The sequence below is a fragment of the Tenrec ecaudatus genome, chromosome 3 (genome assembly GCF_050624435.1).
Source record: "Tenrec ecaudatus isolate mTenEca1 chromosome 3, mTenEca1.hap1, whole genome shotgun sequence".
Lineage (NCBI taxonomy): Eukaryota > Metazoa > Chordata > Mammalia > Afrosoricida > Tenrecidae > Tenrec > Tenrec ecaudatus.
In genome coordinates, this window is record NC_134532.1 from 140,451,421 (window position 1) to 140,471,393 (window position 19,973).

The window sequence follows — 19,973 nt, forward strand, 5'->3', positions numbered from 1 at the left end:
TTATTGGCAGAGCTATGTCTTTTCTCTGCCAGTTCTAGAAGGTCCTTCGTTCAGACGATTTCTGTTGGCCCTGGGCATTGCTTATGGAAGGATTCTATCTTTCCCCTGTGCGTCACTGGCTCCTTTTATAAGACAATAGGATTAGACTCCAGCCGACTCAAATGTGACCGTTTGACTACTAACAGTAGAAACATCTGTTTTTCAAACAAGGTCATATTTACAAGTCTAGTAGTTGTCAGGTGCCATCGAATGGATTTTCACCCATATCAACTTCTCACACAACAGAAACACTGCCCACTTCCGGGCCATCCTCATAATTGTTCCTATCCTTGAGCCCATTGTTGCAGCCACTGTGTCACTCCATCTCCTTGACCGTCTTCCTCTTTTTTTGCTGCGCTTCTACCAGGACGAAGCCCTGGTAGTGTCGTTGTTGTGCACCGGGCTGCGATCCACTGGGTAAGCAGTCTGAAACTACCAGCTGCTCCTCTGGAGAAAGACGGAGATTCCTGCACCCATTAAGAGTGACAGTCTCAGAAACTCACAATTCTACCATGTCCTAAAGGATCACTATGAGTCAGCATCAACTCGATCGATGGCAGGGTTGGTGTTTTTTGGTTTTCTACTTTGCCAAGCATGACTTTACCAAGTCCCTTCTCAAATGGACTGGTCTCTCCTGGCATGCCCAAAGCACATTATGACTAAGTCTTGCCATCCTTGCCTCTAAGAAGCACTCTGGCCTTTCTTCTTCCAACACAGATCAATTTGTCCTTTTAGCAGTCCATGGTACTGCATGCATTGGTTCTTCTTCGGTCTTCCTTATTCAATGTCCAACTTTCACATGTATGAGGCAATTGAATGTATTATGTCTTGGGTCAGGTTGCCTTAGTTCTCAAAGTAACATCCTAGACTTTCAATACTCTAAAGAAGTCTTGTGGAGCAGATTAACCTAATTCAACACATCTTTTAATTTCTTGGCTGCTGCTTCCATGAGCATTAATCCAAGCAAGAAAACATCCTTGACAACTTCAACCTTATCTCCATTTATCATGATGTTATCTATTGGGCCAGTTGTGAGGATTTGGGTCTTCTTTTTTTTTTAAATTTTAACAATTTATTAGGGGCTCATACAATTCTTATCACAGTTCATACATATACATACATCAATTGTATAAAGCACATCTGTACAGTCTTTGCCCTAATCATTTTTTTCTCCTCTTTTCTTTTTTCACATTTTATTAGGGACTCATACAACTCTTATCACCATCCATACTTATACATACATCAATTGTATAAAGCACGTCCATACATTCCCTGCCCCAATCATTCTCAAGGCATTTGCTCTCCACTTAAGCCCCTGGCATCAGGTCCTCTTTTTTTTTCCCCTCCCTCCCCTTTCCCCCCTCCCTCATGTGCCCTTGGTAATTTATACCTCGTTATTTTGTCATATCTTGCCCTATCCAGAGTCTCCCTTCCCCCCTTCTCTGCTGTCCCTCTCCCAGGGAAGAGGTCACATGTGGATCCTTATAATCAGTTCCCCCTTTCCAACCCACTCACCCTCCACTCTCCCAGCATCGTCCCTCACACCCTTGGTCCTGAAGGTATCATCCACCCTGGATTCCCTGTACCTCCAGCCCTCATATGTACCAGTGAACAGCCTCTGTCCTATCCAGGCCTGCAAGGTAGAATTCGGATCATGGTAGTTGGGGGGAGGAAGCATCCAGGATCTGGGGGAAAGCTGTGTTCTTCATCGGTACTACCTCGCACCCTAATTAACCCATCTCCTCTCCTAAACGCCTCTATGAGGGGATCTCCATTGGCCGACACTTGGGCCTTGGGTCTCCACTCTGCACTTCCCCCTTCATTTAATATGGTATATATATATACATATACACATATATACACATACATACACACACTTATATCGTTGTTTGTTTTTTTTTTGCATGATGCCTTATACCTGGTCCCTTGGCACCTCGTGATCGCACTGGCCGGTGTGCTTCTTCCATGTGGGCTTTTTTGCTTCTGAGCTAGATGGCCGCTTGTTCACCTTCAAGCCTTTAAGACCCCAGACACTATCTCTTTTGATAGCCGGGCACCATCAGCTTTCTTCACCACATTTGCTTATGCACCCATTTGTCTTCAGCGATCCTATCATGGAGGTGTGCAGTCAATGATATGATTTTTTGTTCTTTGATGCCTGGTAACTGATCCCTTTGGGACCACTCGATCACACAGGCTGGTGTGTTCTTCCATGTGGACTTTGTTGCTTCTGAGCTAGATGGCCGCTTGTTTATCTTCAAGCCTTTAAGATTGGGTCTTCTTAATATTGAGTTTTAATCCATACTGAAAGCTGCAGTCCTTCATCTTCATTAGCAAGTGCCTCGGTCCTCCTGGCTTTTAACAAGCAAATTTGTGTCATCTAAATATTTTAGGTTGTTAATGAGCCTTCCTCCAATCCTGATGCAGTGTTCATCATACAGTCCAGCTTCTCGATTATTTTCTCAGCCTATAGACCGAATAAGTATGGTGACGATACTACCTGGTCAGCATACCTTTTCTGATTTTAAACCAAGCAGTAGGCCCTTATTCTATTTGCACAACTGTCTCTTGATCCATGTACACGTTCTACAGAAACAATGAAGTGTTCTGGAATTCCCATTCTTCTAAAGATTACCCAGTTTGTTATGAGTCACACAGTCAAATGCCTTGATATTAGGCTAGGATTCAACATATATTGGTAGAAACAAGCTAATCCATAACAAAGGCTGGCTGTAAAGTTTCAGTGACATAAAATGTCAAACCACCTGGAACTTAGTAAGTACTGGCAAACTAGAAGCAGCCTGCCCCTTCATTTCCTTGCCCTATACACATGAAGGTGGTTTTGTAGAGCTCAAGAGAGAAAAATGTAACAATCTGCTTCTATAAAAATTTGGTTTTGGCACAGGGAATCCAGGGCGATGATCCCTTCAGGACCAGTGATGAGAGTGGCAATACCAGGAGGGTGGGACAAAGGTGGGACAGATAAGAGGAACAAACTACAAGGATCTACATATAACCTGCTCCCTGGGGGACCGACAACAGAAAATTGGGTGAAGGGAGACGTAGGACAGGGCAAGATATGACAAAATAATAATTTATAAATTATCAAGGGTTCATGAGGGAGGGGGGAGCAGGGAGGGAGGGGGAAAGGAGCTGATGCAAAGGGCTTAAGTGGAGAGCAAATGTTTTGAGAATGATGAGGGCAATGAATGTACAAATGTGCTTGACACAATTGATGTATGTATAGATTGTGACTAGAGTTGTATGAGCCCCTAATAAAATGATTTTTGAAAATTAATTTTGGAAATGCTCTGGGGCCATTCTGCCCCATAGGGTCTCTCTGAGTCAGAAATGACTGAACAACAATGAGTTTGGGTCCTTGATCCTTTCCTCTCACAATTTACTTTTCTCCTGAGATAAATTTCTCTATTCTCATGACTTCAACCGTCAAGGAGAAGCCTCATATCTGTGCTTTTTGTTCTTCCTGGCTCCTGAGCTCTAGAATATGCCTTTGCCTATCAAATAAGTCCATCGGGGTGACTCTTAGGCTTCGCTACTCCACAGGCTAAAGCACAGCACTACTCAATGCCTCCAAACAGCAATTATTTCTGAACTGTTTCATAAGACCCTTCTCTTTCTCACACATCCAACACCAACTACTGTCCCCTACATTCCACTAGCTGTTTTGTTTGCGGATGATTCTCGGGGCCTACAACATCTGACACCTAGTAGGAACCTACTTTTATTGAATGAGTTAATGTCCCCTCCTCTTCATGGATGTAGTATCCAAAACCCTATCTCTTTAGAGGATGATGTTCATAGCCCCGGAACTAGTCCCGCTGCCTCTGGTCATCAAGCTCCCCTTGGCGTTTCTCCAATCCATCCTATACCAAAACCAACCAAGCTGACTTGCTATCAGTCAATGCAGACTCAGAGCAATGCTACAGGACAGTAAGACATCGTCTTATACTTTGGACATCTTATCAAGATAGATCAGTTCCTGCAAAGTGACATGTTTTATAAAGTAGGTCAATGAAAGAGAAAGGCCCTCAATGAGATGGAGCTACACAGTGGCTGCAACGATGAGCTCACACGTAACAAATGTGAGGATGGACAAGACAGGACAGAGTTTTGATCTGTTGTACTTAGGGTCATTATGAGTAGGAACTGACTCACGAGGACCTAACAATTGTAGTGATTATCTTCTATTTTCCTTTATTTTTTATTTCCCTTCCTTGACTTACTGCTCTGGCTAGGATTCTCAGTACAACACTGCGGAATAGAAGCCATCCTTGTGTTTCCTGTTCCCAAGAGAAATTTTCTCTCTCCATTGAAAAGGTTTGCCTCTTGCTTGCTCCCGAGTCAGTGCTAACTCAGTCACCCCCTGAGGGTTTCCAAGATTGTAACCATTTACAGGAATAGAAAACCCAGTCTTTCTCCCAAGGGACAGCTTAACTCCTGACCATGTGGACTGAAGCCCAATGTGTAACCATACCACCAGGGTTTAGTTCTCTGAATATTTTGATAGAATATCATTTAATACATTGGTCCATACCATCTATCTAATATGTGAGCACAGAATCAGTCTTCCTTCACTACTTCTCTAAGAGGATCACTAGTAATAACCTTTTGCATTTCTGATCTTCATCATTTGTATTTCCTTTTTTCCTTGGCTAGTCTAAAAACCCAGCCAATTATGATTCATGGCAACCCAATAGGGCAGGATAGAACTCTTAATGGGAGTAGAAAACCTCATCTTTCTTCCTCGGAGCAGCTGGTGGTTTCAAATTGCTGAGACCTTGTGTTTAGCAACCCAACAGTTAGCCACTGTGCCACAGGGCTAGCCGTACCAGAGCTTTATTAATTGTATTGATAAAAGACTAGCCTTGAGTTACATGAATTTTCTCTATTGATTTCCCAGTAACGATTTGAATGATCTCTGGTTCTGATTTTCCACCTGCTTTAGGTTTATATTGCTCATCTTGTTTCATATAATAAAAACTTATTAGAGATTTTCCTTTCTAAAATATAGATTCAATGTTATATAAGTTTATTTCTAAAGGAAATAGAGGACAGAGCTAGGAGGCAAAAGGCATTTATAGAGGTCTAAATAAAGGCATGAATGAATACGCTGATAAAGGCATGTACATATGTAAATATATTTATTTATGATAAATAGATCTATGTGGATATATTTATAGGCTTAGTATTAAGGTAACAGGTGGGCATTAGGCCTCCACTCAAGTTCTCCCTCAATGCAAGAATACTTTGTTCTATTACACTGACATTCCAGGATGCTTACCTTCCCAACACAATCGCTAAAGACAAATGGGTGCATAAGCAAATGTGATGAAGAAAGCTGATGGAACCTGGCTATCAAAAGATATAGTGTCTGGGGTCTTAAAAGGCTTGAAGGTAAACAAGAGGCCATCTAGCTCAGAAGCAACAAAGCCCACATGGAAGAAGCACACCAGCCTGTGCAATCACAAGGTGTCGAAGGGATCAGGTATCAGGCATCAAAGAACAAAAAAATCATCTTTGTGAATGAGGGGGAGTGCGGAGTGGGGACCCAAAGCCCATCTGTAAGCAACTCTTATGGGAGAGTCGCAGGGAGATGAGCCAGTCAGGGTGCAGTGTAGCAGAGATGAAATGTACAACTTTCTTCTAGTTCCTAAATGTTTCCCACCCACCCCCACTATCAAGATCCCAACTCTACCTTACAAATCTGGCTAGACCAAAGGATGTGCACTGGTACAGATAGGCACTGAAAACACAGGGAATCCAGGGCGGATGATCCCTTCAGGACCAGTGGTGTGAGTGGTGATACTGGCAGGGTGGAGGGAGGGTGGGGTAGAAAGGGAGAACCAATTAAAGGGATTTACATATAACCTCCTCCCTGGGGGATGGACAACAGAAATGTGGGTGAAAGAAGACGTTGGACAGGGCAAGATATGACAAAATAATAATTTTTTATAAATTATCAAGGGTTCATGAGGGAGGCGGAGCGGGGAAGGAGGGGGGAAATGAGGAGCTGATGCCAGGGGCTTAGGTGGAGAGCCAATGTTTTGAGAATGATGAGGGTAACAAATGTATACATATGCTTTACACAATTGGTGTATGTATGGAATGTGATAAGTTGTATGAGCCCCCAATAAAATGATTTTTTTAAAAGACTAAATATATTAAAAAGTTTACTTCTCAGCACTGTTATTGCTATAACTGACAAACTTTTACAAATTCTATTGTGCTTTTCATTTAGTTCAAAATGGAATCCAGGATGGCGCAAACGACTCCGCCTACTAAACGAAAGGCGGGCAGCTCAACTTCACAAGGAGCCACAGAAGAAAGGGCTATAGATCTTCCGACAGACCAGTCACTGAAAATCCTATGGAGCCCAATTCTAGCCTGAGACACAGGGCTCATCATGAATTGAAAGCAACAAGATTTTAACTGGCTGTTTTTTTCCTTATAGCTTCCCTCAGAAACTCCACTGACAGAGCTGACTCCCTTGTTCTACCAAATGCTCTGGACATATTTCAAAATGGTTATATCCTAAAGGCAAACTTCAAAATGGTTCCATTTCCCTCTCATTGACTATTTAACATGGGGCAATTTTCCTCTAAGGTTAGGCCAGCATGTCTATTTGTGAGCGAGATTCAATGTGATCTCTAAAGGAGCAACTGCTGGGTAAGTTTAAATGGCAAACCTTTCGGTTAGCAGCCAAGCACTGCAACACTGGGTCTAAGACTTAAAAACGAACAAGTTGTTATCCAGGACTCCTGACTCAAGGCAACTCCATGCTCCTCAGACTTTTCAAAGCGGGAACACCAGCCTGCCTTCCAAGACAACCCTGAATGGACTCGAACCTCTAATTGCAACTGAGTACATTAAGAGCTTCCATCAACAGCTACTCCAGACGCAATCTCGAGTAACTGCTAAATTATAATTTAGGGTCCTGCAGTCTCTATGCCAGGTAAGCCGCTGTAGGTCATGTATGATTCTCTATATTCATCTGTTTCTATAGTTCAGGCAACTGATGGTTACATGTAGGGCCTCAATTCTCTAATGAATCTAATACCTTTTCCCCAGCTTGTCTTGTTATGAGGTCAGGAGGGATGATTTTCAGGCTCTCAACATGTTGGAACTACAGCCAGAAATTACGCTCCGCGCCTCCGCTCCATTTTCTCTACAAATCTAGGGAGGGGAGTAGTCTTGCCCAACTTCTTACTGCTAATGAAGAGCTCTTCTTCTGTTTTCCTGCATCTGCAAGTAAGAATTACACGGTCTACTGGCTCTGTGACCGAGTGCTTAGACAGCAGACATTGTGGCTTACGCTCTATCTCCAGAATACTCTCTAAATCCAAAGCTACTGAATGAAAAGGGAAAAAGTGGAACACTTTGACTAATTTAAAACAAAGTACTACGGTAAACAAGCAGCCATCTCGCTGAGAAGCAACAAAGCCCACATGGAAGAAGCACACCAGCCTGTGCGATCACGAGGTGTCGAAGGGATCAGGTATCAGACATCAAAGAACAAAAAATTTTATCACAGTGACTGAGGGGGAGTGCGGAGTGGGGACCCAAAGCCCATCTGTAGGCAACTGGACAAACTCTTGCAGAAGGCTCTCGGGGAGGAGAGGAGGAAGTCAGGGTGCAGTGTACCAACAATAAAACATACAACTTTCCTCTAGTTCTTAAATGCTTCCTCCCCCTGCCACTATCATGATCCAATTCTACCTTACAAATCTGGCTAGACCAGGTAAAGATAAGAACTGGAAACACAGGGAATCCAGGTTGGATGATCCCTTCTGGACCAGTGGTGAGAGTGGCGATACCGGGAGGGTGGAGGAAAGGTGGGGTAGAAAGGGGGAAACAATTATGAGGATCTACATATAACCTCCTCTCTGGGGGATGGACATATAGGAACTGGAAACAGGAAATCCAGGACGGATGATCCCTTCAGGACCAGTGATGAGAGTGGCAATACTAGGAGGGAGGAAGAAAGGTGGGGTAGAAAAGGGGGACCCGATTACAATGATCTACATGTAACCTGCTCCCTGGGGGACATACAACAGAAAAGTGGGTGAAGGGAGACGTCGGATATGACAAAATAATAATAATTTATAAATTATCATGGGTTCGTGAGGGAGGGAGAAGCAGGGAGGAAAATGAGCTGATACCAAGGGCTCAAGTAGAAAGCAAACGTTCTGAGGATGAGGGCAACAAATGTACAAATGTGCTTGACACACAACAGATGTATGGATTGTGATAAGAGTTGTATAAGACCCCAATAAAATGATTTTTTAAAAAGAAAAATGTTCTAAGATCAATGACATAACTTTTCTTCGTATGTATAAGTCATTGAGTGGTATGAATTATATGTCAGTAAAACTGTCAAGCTGTTAAATAAATAAACAAGGACTACTTCCATTTGGCTCCTTTCTCCATTTATTAGAGTAACCACATTTGGAGAGGCACAAAGCACTCAAGTTTTACTTGACTACAAAGTTATCACAAATGCCAAACTTTTTAGCCAGTTATTTCTCCATTTAAAGAAAAAAGCTTTCAACACATCTGAGTCAGCTCGAAACACAGAGGCCCTAAATATATGGGAACTACATATTTTTAAATGCTTGTATTTCCTGCTCTAATAATGTCTTTAAGTAGAATCCAGCATAAACGGGATTGAAACGTGTAAGGTCATGATGCAAATGCTTTGGAGACAAGTGAAATCAATCTGGACGATGTGGGAAAAGATGTAGTGTGCACAGAGCTTTGTCAGGGTTCACTGAGCCATCTGGGCTTCCATGGCTTGTGCCGTCCATTCGGGTGCTGTCTGACTGATTTTCTCCAGGAGGTTGTTCACTTGGAAACAGAGTGATTGGATCTGTTTGTCCCATGTTGGCAAGGCTTCTCGCGCTAAACAAGGGAATAATGCACACAGTCGGAATTATGCCTTCATATACAAAGCAAATATAAGCTGAAAGATAAATGTAGTCATATTAATTTTTAATTTTACTCCCAAACTCTTGGTTAATAAAAGTCAGATAATGAAGCTATAGTTAAGAAACATACAAAATCAAAAAAGAAAGAAACATACAAAATCACTGGCACATAAAACCCACACAGAGAGACACATGAAAGCATAAAAACCAACCTACCAACCTCAGGCCCAACCACAACACAAGGCAACCTTAGTAAAGCCGATTAAAGAGGCCAATGTTTAGCGATTCATACAGCACTGCCACCTACTGGGGAGTGCAAATTGGTTGATACATTCAAGGCTGGCTCTATTCCATATGACAGATATATTTTAACATCAAGACCTCTCTCCCCTTTAAAAAATCATCTTTGGATCCACCAATCTCTGTCTACCATGAATGTATAGTTAGAAATTAAAAGTGGGAAGAAAATACCATTCAAAACAGCATCAAAATGTACAGACTAGGCACAGGCCCAATGGGGAGCCTCAAAACCCTATATAGAAACATTAAATAATTTGAACAGACACCGTTATACTCGCAGATAGAAAACCGCAATACATAAAAATATTACTCCTTCCCTACTTAATACATAATTTTAAAGAAATTGCCTAGATAATTCTATTTTTTTCTGCTTTCTAAACAGGAGAAAATGATTTAAAGTAAATATGGGGAATTAACATTAGACAATAGTCAAAACAATGTGAAGAATAGAAAATTTAGTGGTGGAGCAGGAGGTGGGAGCTGTCTCACCACACAGTAAAATGTATTATAAATCTATCTATTGCTAGGTACTTATTACTCCGTGGAACAAAATCAGAGACCAGAAATAGACCTAAACATATAAAAGAGGTTTCAAAAAGTTTGTTTAAAAATGCCATTATCTCTGTATTATCATTGTTCCTTTTGGAAGTGGCGCTTTAATATATGTCAAAGACATTTATTCAGTCAGACAGGATGCTTTTCTTAATGGTGATTGTATAATTGTATACCCATCTAGAAAACAAATTCTACCATAGAGTCTAGAATTCTACCCTAGAACCGGGGAGAGGAGGGACTGCTCTAGGATGGCTGTGGCGGTGACTGTACAATCCCCCTGATATGACTGAATGAGCGCACTTGTCAACTGTATATGTAAACGATGTGCCAATAAACTTGGTGGGAACTATAAACCGGAACTATAAAGAGACTAAAATTTCTAAATATGAAGCAATAAATAAAACTATTAGAAGATATTTTAGAAAAATATCAGTTTTACCTTAAGGTTGAGGAGACCTAATGAAAACAAAAACCTCAAAAGGCTAAAATGAAAAACCGACATATTAATTAAAAATAAAAACCTGACATACTTAGCTGCTTAATCATAAAAATGTACTAAACGCATGTGCTACTTTACAGAAACACAAAGAACAAAATGGGTAAGATATGAGCGCTACAAACAGTGCACAGACCAGTAAAATTGTCACTGTACCAAAGTGACTGTAAATTGGAGGTTAGGGGAGGTGGACAGGGAAGAAAATATAACTCACATAAGAGTAATAACTAATGGCCAATATACGAAGAGATTTTAAATTTCAGTAGTGTCAAGGAAATGCATATTATATCAACAATGTAATATTTCTCAAAGTAACTGGAAAACAACAGAAAGGGCAATTATACGTGGGGGGAAGGGAGACAGCGGTCGGTGTGAGATATGAAAATAATAATAATTTATGATTTATCAAGGAGTTACAAGGTTAAGGGACATGAGGGAGGGGGAAAAAGAGGAGCTGATATCAAGGACTCAAATAGAAAGTAAATGTTTAGAAAATAATGATGGCAACATATGTACAAATATGGTTGCCACAATTGATGTATGGTTTGTTATAAGACAATTAAGAAACCCCAATAAATTGATCTTAAAAAAAATTAAGGGCAATTATATGCAGCCATATACTACTCATACTGGTGGAAAAGTAAATGAATAGACACTACTGGAGTGAATGAATGAATGAATCCTCTCATGCAACAAAATCACTATCAAGACTGCTCTCCAGAAACAGATGGCCCTTCCTTTACAGAAGGGTCGCGACGAGCCAGGCAGGGTGCAGAGTAGCAACAACGGAACATACAACTTTCCTCTAGTTCCTAAATGCTCCTGCCGCCCTCTCCCCCCACTATCATGATCCAAATTCCACCTTACAAATCCGGCTAGTCCAGAAATGTACACTGGTACAGATAGGAACTGGAAACACAGGGATCCAGGACAGATGATTCCTTTAGGACCAGTGGGGAGAGTAGCGAAAGGCGATAGATACTGGGAAGGTGGAGGGAAGTGGGGTAGAAAGGGGGGACCAATTACAAGGATCTACATATAATCTTCTCTCTGGGGGACGGACACTAGAAAAGTTGGTGAAGGGAGACGTCAGACAGTGTACGATATGACAAAATAATAATAATTTATAAATTATCAAGGGTTCATGAGGGAGGGCAGAGCAGGGAGAGGGAAAAAATGAGGAGCTGATACCAAGGGCTCAAGAGGAAAGCAAATGTTTTGAGGATGATGATGGCAACAAATGTACAAATGTGCTTGACACATGGATGGATATATGGATTGTGATAAGAGTTGTACGAGCCCCCAATAAAATGATTAGAAATAAAAAGAACAGGTGTCCCAAGGACAGAGTTTTGCTGTTAATGAAACTCAGCAGACAAGTGTTGCAAAAAGGTAGCTGAAATAATGAGCCTTGGGATCCATGCTAATTAGAAGAAAGCTGTAGTCAGAGTAGAATATTTCAAATTAAAAATGTCTAAGTGGAACAATTCTGGTACAGTAAATGATAGCATTTAACTGAAGTGGGAAATAAGGGGCTGAGGAAGTGTTCCAGTGTTTCATAACATGGACGATGCGAGCCCCTGGGGGCAGCTGGAAGAACCCGCTGGGGCTGCAAAAACAGTTCCTCCACTGTACCCTGGATTTGGGGTTGTAGTACAAATGTTTTTAATTGCCAAGGGACCCACAGAGTAACTTTTCTGAAAGGGGGTGTAAGTTTGGGAGACTATGTGTAAGACAATGAGAAAGTCACGGGATCTGTCTACCCGTCCGCATCAATAAAAGTTTGAGAAATAGAAAATAAAATCTAAGTACTAATAGAAAAAATAAATAAATAAAATAAAAGTTTGAAGGAAAAAAAAAATCAACCTCCATTTTCAATTTTTTTCCTTAACATAGATAATGCTGCAATAACGCCTTTAAATGCACATAACTTCTCTCAAAATCTATTATGTAGTATTTTATTGGGAAATCAGCTTTCCAGTAATGAGTCAAAGGAAACTTCTCAATGTTCTTTAATAATATGCAACAGGTTACTGCTATTTCATTATGACAAGAAGCCAAAACTCTTACTTTCAAAATGAACTATTCCATCAATCTGATCAATAAATCCATTCATACGTCCTTCTGTTATCATTTGAGATGCTATCTTTTCTGCCTTTAAAAAAGAAGAAAACAGCAAGTGCTCAGAAACATTAGTATTTCATTACTGTATCTAACAGTTATTCACATAAGAAAGGAAAATGGTGAGCTCTTGGCTTGGCTAAGCTCACCATCATTGAGTTTTTACACACTGCTGCTTCTGCCAAGTCAATCTTGTGAATCTGCCCATTGTAACTTCACAATTCTTTCTGGGTACAGATGATCAGTTTAAGTTGTAACAATTTTACTTGTGCAACTTTGCTTGAACAAAAATCTAGGTCTTTCACTTATTTTCTCCTTAGTTCAAAATCTTCCTCATAGGTATCCAGGCAAACTTGTTTTTCTCTTATTTTATTGTATTTTAATTTTATTACTGTTCACCATTCAAAAGTCTCTTTAAGGAAAGTAATTATTATTGAAGAAAAAAATTTAAGAGGTGTAGATGTTCAAATTTTTTAAAGAATCAAAATGATCAGAGACAATAAATTTTCTACCTATTCCTAAAGACATCTTTCATGTTATGCATAAGCAAACTGGGCTGTGACTAGATAATTTTATTAATCTGACCATCTTCACAATCGATCCTAAATCACTCCTGAAAAGACTAGCAAGCATTTGTAGTCAAAAGTGTATTTAAAATAACGTATCTTGTAAATACCTTTAAAATCTTGTAAATATTACTATTTTGTTGAATTTCAAAACAGGCATTAATTTCTAAGAATAAAATGGAATTCCCATATACATCAGTTATTATGTTAAATCAAGTCATTATGTTAAATGAAGCATAGATCTAACAACTGCCTGGAATATTACCATGCTCTCTAAAGATATGGATTTTTAAATTTTGAGTCAATCTAGGGTACAAAAAGTAAAAACAGTTATCAAAATCTTAAGTTACTCAGAACTCAGTCTTCCTGAGAATCCTCCCTCTGACTATAATATGGGCTTTAAGTCCAACCCTGAAGTATGAGACTGCTAGACTCACCCAATACTATCAAGGATCACTCACAAAAACAGATCCTCACAAAATATGGGTCTGAATCTGGGACAACTCTTAAGATTTCCATTCAGGGTCATAAAACTATAAAACATAATTTAAAAATCCAAAAAGCTAAGATAAATCCATGACAATACCATTTTAACATTCAAATGGATTAACAATAGTTTCACCTGGTGGAACAAACTCCAAATGTACTAGCCCCTCATATCCTCCCTGCCAAAAAAAAAGAGCATTGTCTTGATCTTTGATTTCACTTGACCAGCTTCTTTGGGGGTGAGGTGATGATGGCGTCTTCCACGGGCTTGATTGCTGTTTGCTTTCAGGGTCATAAGAACAGCACCATGTCTCTCACCAGTAATGACCTTGGAAAAAATGTCTGGGTTGCTTAGGAGCTGGTCTACTCGGTGCTCTTTTCCTGGTCAGTCAGAAACCGAGGCACAAATTTCACGATGACCCTTCTCATTCCCAATCTTCTGTTAAAATTCACTCCAAGATAGTCCAGATAACTTCCCCGTCTCTTCAAATGGTCGTCATCAGTTTTGGCGCATAAGTGCACAAATTTTGACAGACATCTAGAACGAGGTTTATCAATCGACATTTCATCTTTTTGAAATGAGAAAACCACTCGTACACTTGAGACTTTCCCATAGCTGTCCTTGTAAGCTGTGCTCAACATTACAACAGTTTCTGAGACATTTTTCCCGAGCAGGCAACAAAATTTCACAGCCGTACCATGTAAATCAGCCATCCCAAAAAATGAGGTTCAAGCAAAACTACTTTTATGAAAAAGTTCGCCTTGAGCACAGAGAACCTTCCTAGGCTAGGCCACTATGTACACGAACTCAGAGTGAGTTGCCTGATACCTGCCTGGCAGGGGAAATGCATACCACAGAGCTTTGTTTGATGTTTTTTGTGGGGTACCCTCTTGTATACTTTTTGTTGCAGTTTCCAACAGTTACCCATCATATATTTTATTTCCTCAATACTTCAATAGTTTAGTCTCTTAACTTCATTTAGAACAAGAAACTACCTTAGCTGCAGGAATCTCTAAAAGAGCTCCAAGTTCTTCAAAGGTAATATTATTATATAATTTGCTTGCAGACAACAAATTGTGTTCAATAACAGCTCTGTCCAAGATGCTAGAACCTTAAATAAATATAAACAAAGAAGTTAGAGGCTTGAAACTAGTTTTATAAATAAACAAAGATCATCCCCCACCCTTAGGCCTGTAATAACATGTAACTGTCTCATCTACCTATCAAAATTTTTCAAGTAACCACACGGATTTGACAGTATGAATAAAACATAATAAAATAAAAACAACAATTTGGACAAAGTGATTTCTCAAGTATCTACAAGTAGCTCTATCCCGCATGCACATTATCAGGTTAATTACCTTTTCTTTTCCTGCTAAAAGCACAAACTTTCATTAGCAAACAGTAACAACATCCAGGCAATCATCAATCATGTAATCTCATCTGTAAGTTTAATAAAGTTCCTGAACTTGATTCTATCGGGTACTGAGGTGCCTGGGATAAATGTTCTCAAGACAGAATCAATTAACCTTCCTCAGAAATCAACGTGGAGTCCTCCTTCTGAATATGTTAGGGACTTAAATTAAGTCTAACCCTGAAGCATTAGACTGTTGGACTCACCCAATTTTTATATGATATTTCAATTGAACACACACAAGTCAGAAACTCTAATAGGTACTGGGGATAAAATTTACCAACAGCCTGCTAGTGCATTTAACAAAACTGTTTTTTCCCTTAGCTTCTACCTCTATATCACTGGCCATTCTCAGGGCCCTCCTACTTTCCTGAACTGAAATATTAAAGGACTCAATTGTGCATCGGTATCTCTTCTTTTCCTCCTCCCATCAGTATGTGATAGCTTTTCAGATGTTGACCTCCATCCAAATCTCTCTTCTGATCTCAGATTCATATATCCAAACACATCTCCATAGAAATTTAAAATCAGAAGATTCATAAAAGACATATGTGTTGTAGCCTAGTGCTCAAACTTCAAAAAAAAAAAAAAAAGACATTTATTAAAAAATATTTTTGTACTGTAAATTAGGTTGGGGGTGTTATATTTCAGATCATCTATTTTGTATTCAACAGTTTAAAATAGTAATCAAACGCCCGAATACTTTGCCAATTTACCTTCATCTGCTTCTTGGTTTGTCTTCTTACTCTTGCGGACAACTACTGTTCACTTCACCTACGGTAACATCTATCCAGCCCATTGCTTTTTTTATTTCCATGCCCTCCCACCCTTAGCCATCTGCAACATGCTATCTATTCCTTTCATAAAGTGAATTCTATTCCTTTACCCACTCACCCCTATCTAAATAAATAGTATCACAATATACCTAGGTAAAAGTGCTATTCATATTCTTAGATGATCCAAAATGAAAGAAATGTGTTTTTCTGGTTAATTTTATATCTAAAAAGTCTATGTGTGCTATGTGGGGAAATCACTGCTGCCCACTTCTGAGGAAACCCTCATGAATAGCAGCAGAACATTATCAGACAGGATGCCAGTTAACCAGCCCTTCCGGTCAGAAGGCACTCAAAACACAACTGGGCAAGAGCAGCCTGCTCCAAGGAGAGTCAGTCTCACTGACATGATGAAGTAAAGCTCTCTGGGTCTTCCTTTGCTACTGGGCATGACTCAAAGTGAGAAGAAACAGTTACAGATACCTGGTCATAACTGGAACACCGAGTGTACAAAGTATGAATCTAGAAAAACTAGAAGTCACCAAAAAATGAAATGGAACATACAGAGATGGCGATCTAAGGCCCCAGTGAGCTGAAATGGACTGCTACAGACCATTCTGCGACAAGCCCAAATTCAAACGGATAACATCGCACTGAGTATCAAAAGATCATTTCAAAAACTATTTTGAAATAAAATGAAACATTGCAGTTATCAGCCTAATTCTTAACTCACTGCACCATAAGATGTGAAGAAAATTGAAAGCACCGTAGACTACCAAGAGAACAAACGTATTTGTCTCGGAAAAAGTATAGTCAGAATATATCTAATGATAACACAAGGAGCCCTGGTGGTCTAGTGGGCTGTGCTTTGAACTGCTAACCACAATTTCAAGAGTTTGAAACCACCAGCCAGTCCTCAAGAGAAAGAGACGGCTTTTTAATCCCATAACCAGTTATTACCTTGGAAGCCAGAGGGGCAGTTCTACCCTGTTCTACAGGGTTGCTGAGAGTCAGAATCAAGTCAATGACAGTGAGTGCCTGAGTGAATTGTAACACCTGATCATTACCATCAGCTGTGGTGGCCTTCTGGTGCGGCATCAGCATGGCAGCAAATTCCTGAAGCTGATTTCCTCGGATGATTCTGTCTAGGTACATCTTCTCTAGGATCCCATAGGCAGCAAGTTGCTGGCATCGTTCGTCTTTAAAAAGAGTAGCAAGCATTCGAGAACGCTGCTGTCCTAAGAAAAACAAATGAGCATCAGATATTCTCAAAATCGAATTCTTAAATGAAAATGATTATTTTAAGACCTCATTTTTGCCTATGTATTAAAAAATATATTCATATGTAATGATCGAATTATATAGGTGATTTGTATTTTCTTCTTATCTCTATTTTCCTTTTTTTAAAAAACATTTTATTAGGGGCTCATACAACTCTTATCACAGTCCATACATATACATACATTAATTGTATAAAGCACATCTGTACATTCTTTGCCCTAATCATTTTCTTTTTTTTTTCTCCTCTTTTCTTTTTTTTTACATTTTATTAGGGGCTCATACAACTCTTATCACAATCCATACATATACATACATCAATTGTATAAAGCATATCCATACATTCCCTGCCCCAATTATTCTCAAAGCATTAGCTCTCCACTTAAGCCCTTTGTTTTATCTCTATTTTCTACAATAAATACACATATTTACAATGGACACACATTGCTTTGGTGATCATAAAAAGTTACAAAAGATAAACTAAAAAATTAATTAATTAAAAAGATAAACAACTATTTCTCAGATTGGAAATAAATTCAGTTTAATTCAAAAAATTCTAAGTGGGGTCAAATTACATGACAATTGATATAAAGAACAGACTAACTGAAATAATATATATTCTAATTATGTACACCGAAAGAGCCTAAAAGTAGTGAAACACAATAGGAATGAACTTCCAAATATCCAGATCATAGTTTCTAAATAATATTCCCCATTAAAAAGAACCAGTGATACTAAGATATGGGTGTTAGAGCAAAGTGTTGTGAAAAAACTCGATGGTGCCCAGTTAACAGAAAGTAGTGGCTGGGTCTTAAAGACTTGTCTTCAAATAAGCAGTCATCTAAGGGCGGCATCAACTAAGTTCACATGAAAGAAGCACACCAGCCCGTACCATTCAAGGATTGTAAATAATAGAATTAAAATCCAGAAACGGTAATGACACCAGAGCTTAAACTGTTAACACCCAGTTTGCAGAAGGCTATGGACAAAAGTAGAAGGCCAAAATCCATTTGTAAGATATGCATATAAATTAACCTTCCAGTGAATTCTCTTTGACCATAGTCAGGAATTGTTGTAGTTACTAACAGTTTCTAGTTTCTTTTCGATTGAGATTTTTTTTCCCTCTATTTCATTATTATTGTTAGTGTGTGTGCATGTGCGTGTGGGGGGGGTTGTATGTTCTTCTGTATTTGAAATCGGTATAGGTAAATCTGTAGGGACAGGAATCAGATTAATGGTTTCTTGGGGGCATGGCGGGGGAAGATAGACAGAAAAGAAGAGCTAATAACAGTGAGTACAAGAAATATGAAAATTTGTCTTGAAAATTATGATGGCAACAAATGCACAAATGTGTTTGACAAAATGGATATATGTATGGATTGTGAAAAGAGCTGTACGAGCCCCCAATAAAATGATTAAAAAATAAAGAAATAAGAAATTATTCTAAAATTGACTGGTAATGATTATACAATTCTTCTTGATATTTCTGAAATATTGAATTATATGTAGCTAATCTGACAATAAAACTATTTAAAAATTAAAAATAAATCTTGGCTTGGACAGGGGATAAAAAAAGAACCAGTGATAATTGAAAAATGGTTAATTTCCAGTCTAGATCAGGAAAAAAACCAAAATGTACCATAGACATCTTTTTATGATGAAATACAGGGCAGACTAATGGGGTCATGCCAAAAGACATGGCCTGGTCACGTTTAAAACCATGTAAGCATCAAAAATATTAACAACAATCTTTTCTTGGAGCATACTGAATAAATTAAAAGCAAATTTAAAGTTACTAGAATTCAGAGTAGTTCTACTCTTATCAGTCAGTAAGAAACTATCCAAAACAGTAGGGTAAATAAAGTATACTATACTCACAAAACAGAATACCACATAGCAGGTAAATACATGAAGATACAATAGTTTACTACAATATGGGTTCACTGGGAGAACTGAGGTGATGCGAACATATACGGATGGGCACCACAATGGAATCATTGCTAATTTTCACTACATTCAGATGACTGTTAAGATCCCTGGGCATTTGTCAGGTCAGCAATGGTCTGTTAAGCACAAGATCGGTGGTTCAAACCCACCAGCTGCCCCATAGAAGAATGATGAAGTCATCTGCTCCCATAAAGACTTACAGACTCCGAAACCCTGTACTGGATTGCTATGAGTGAGAATTGGATTGCTATGGGTGAGAACTGATGTGATGGCAGTAAGTTTGGGTTGTGGGATTTTGACTATCATGGTCAATTTTTTTAGGGATAATAATGGGATTGTATAGGTAATTACCTTTATTCATGAGCTATAATAAATTTTATAGATCGAATTGTGTTCTGCCAAAATATGCTGAAATCCTAACTCCTACAAATTGTAATATCCTGTAATATGACACAATCATCTTCCACAACGTAGTATATAATCTAGTATGATGTTAATGTGAGCATGCCATTATCGGGTGGGTCCTTTTTATAACTTCTGGCATGAAATTTCCCAGCAGCATTTCTCAAAGGTTCTCCAAGATCTCTTCAAGGGGCCAGTGAAGTCTTCACTATTGCTATAAAGACATGGAGACGTGAGTGGCTGTCCAATGAGCTGCCAGCTGCACTATCACGAACCTACCACCACCAAGTGGATTCCCATCCACAGCAACCCTACACAGGCTTTCTAAGGTGCAAATGTTCACAGTCCAGGGAGCCTTATCTTTCTCCCAAGGAGCAGTTGGTGAGTTTGAACCACCAACCTTGTGTTTAGCAGCCCAATGCTTACCCAGTTGCTGAAGCAAAGGCAATGGTGGGCCAAACTACAAGTCCCATAGCATGAACCAGTAGAGTAGCACAAAACTACAATGTGCTGCCCATTCACAGTAAATAAATAAATACTGTGTTACTTACAAATATCCTGAAAATCATGGGGAAAAAACTACTTTTGTTAATTCTTGACACCAAACAGCAAGTCGTCTTAATGTGTGGTAGGATGAAATGGGAAGTACA

General features: G+C 39.3%; 1 protein-coding gene across 3 annotated transcripts in view; it reads right to left on the reverse strand.

The window, feature by feature from the left end:
• Window positions 1-8,463: 8,463 nt before the first annotated feature.
• The window catches only part of COPS4 (COP9 signalosome subunit 4), a 42,088-nt gene continuing 30,578 nt past the window's right edge, over window positions 8,464-19,973 (reverse strand). Inside the window, exons 7-10 of one of the 3 annotated variants that reach the window (XM_075544098.1) lie at window positions 16,764-16,934; window positions 14,505-14,620; window positions 12,406-12,490; window positions 8,467-8,958 (exon numbers count right to left, since the gene is read on the reverse strand). In XM_075544098.1, coding sequence (XP_075400213.1) covers window positions 8,825-8,958; window positions 12,406-12,490; window positions 14,505-14,620; window positions 16,764-16,934 — 506 coding nt within the window. In that variant the 3' untranslated portion in view covers window positions 8,467-8,824. Of the gene's footprint in view, window positions 8,959-12,405; window positions 12,491-14,504; window positions 14,621-16,763; window positions 16,935-19,973 lie in introns of all 3 variants that reach the window. The other 2 variants (XM_075544099.1, XM_075544101.1) reach the window with 2 other exon arrangements.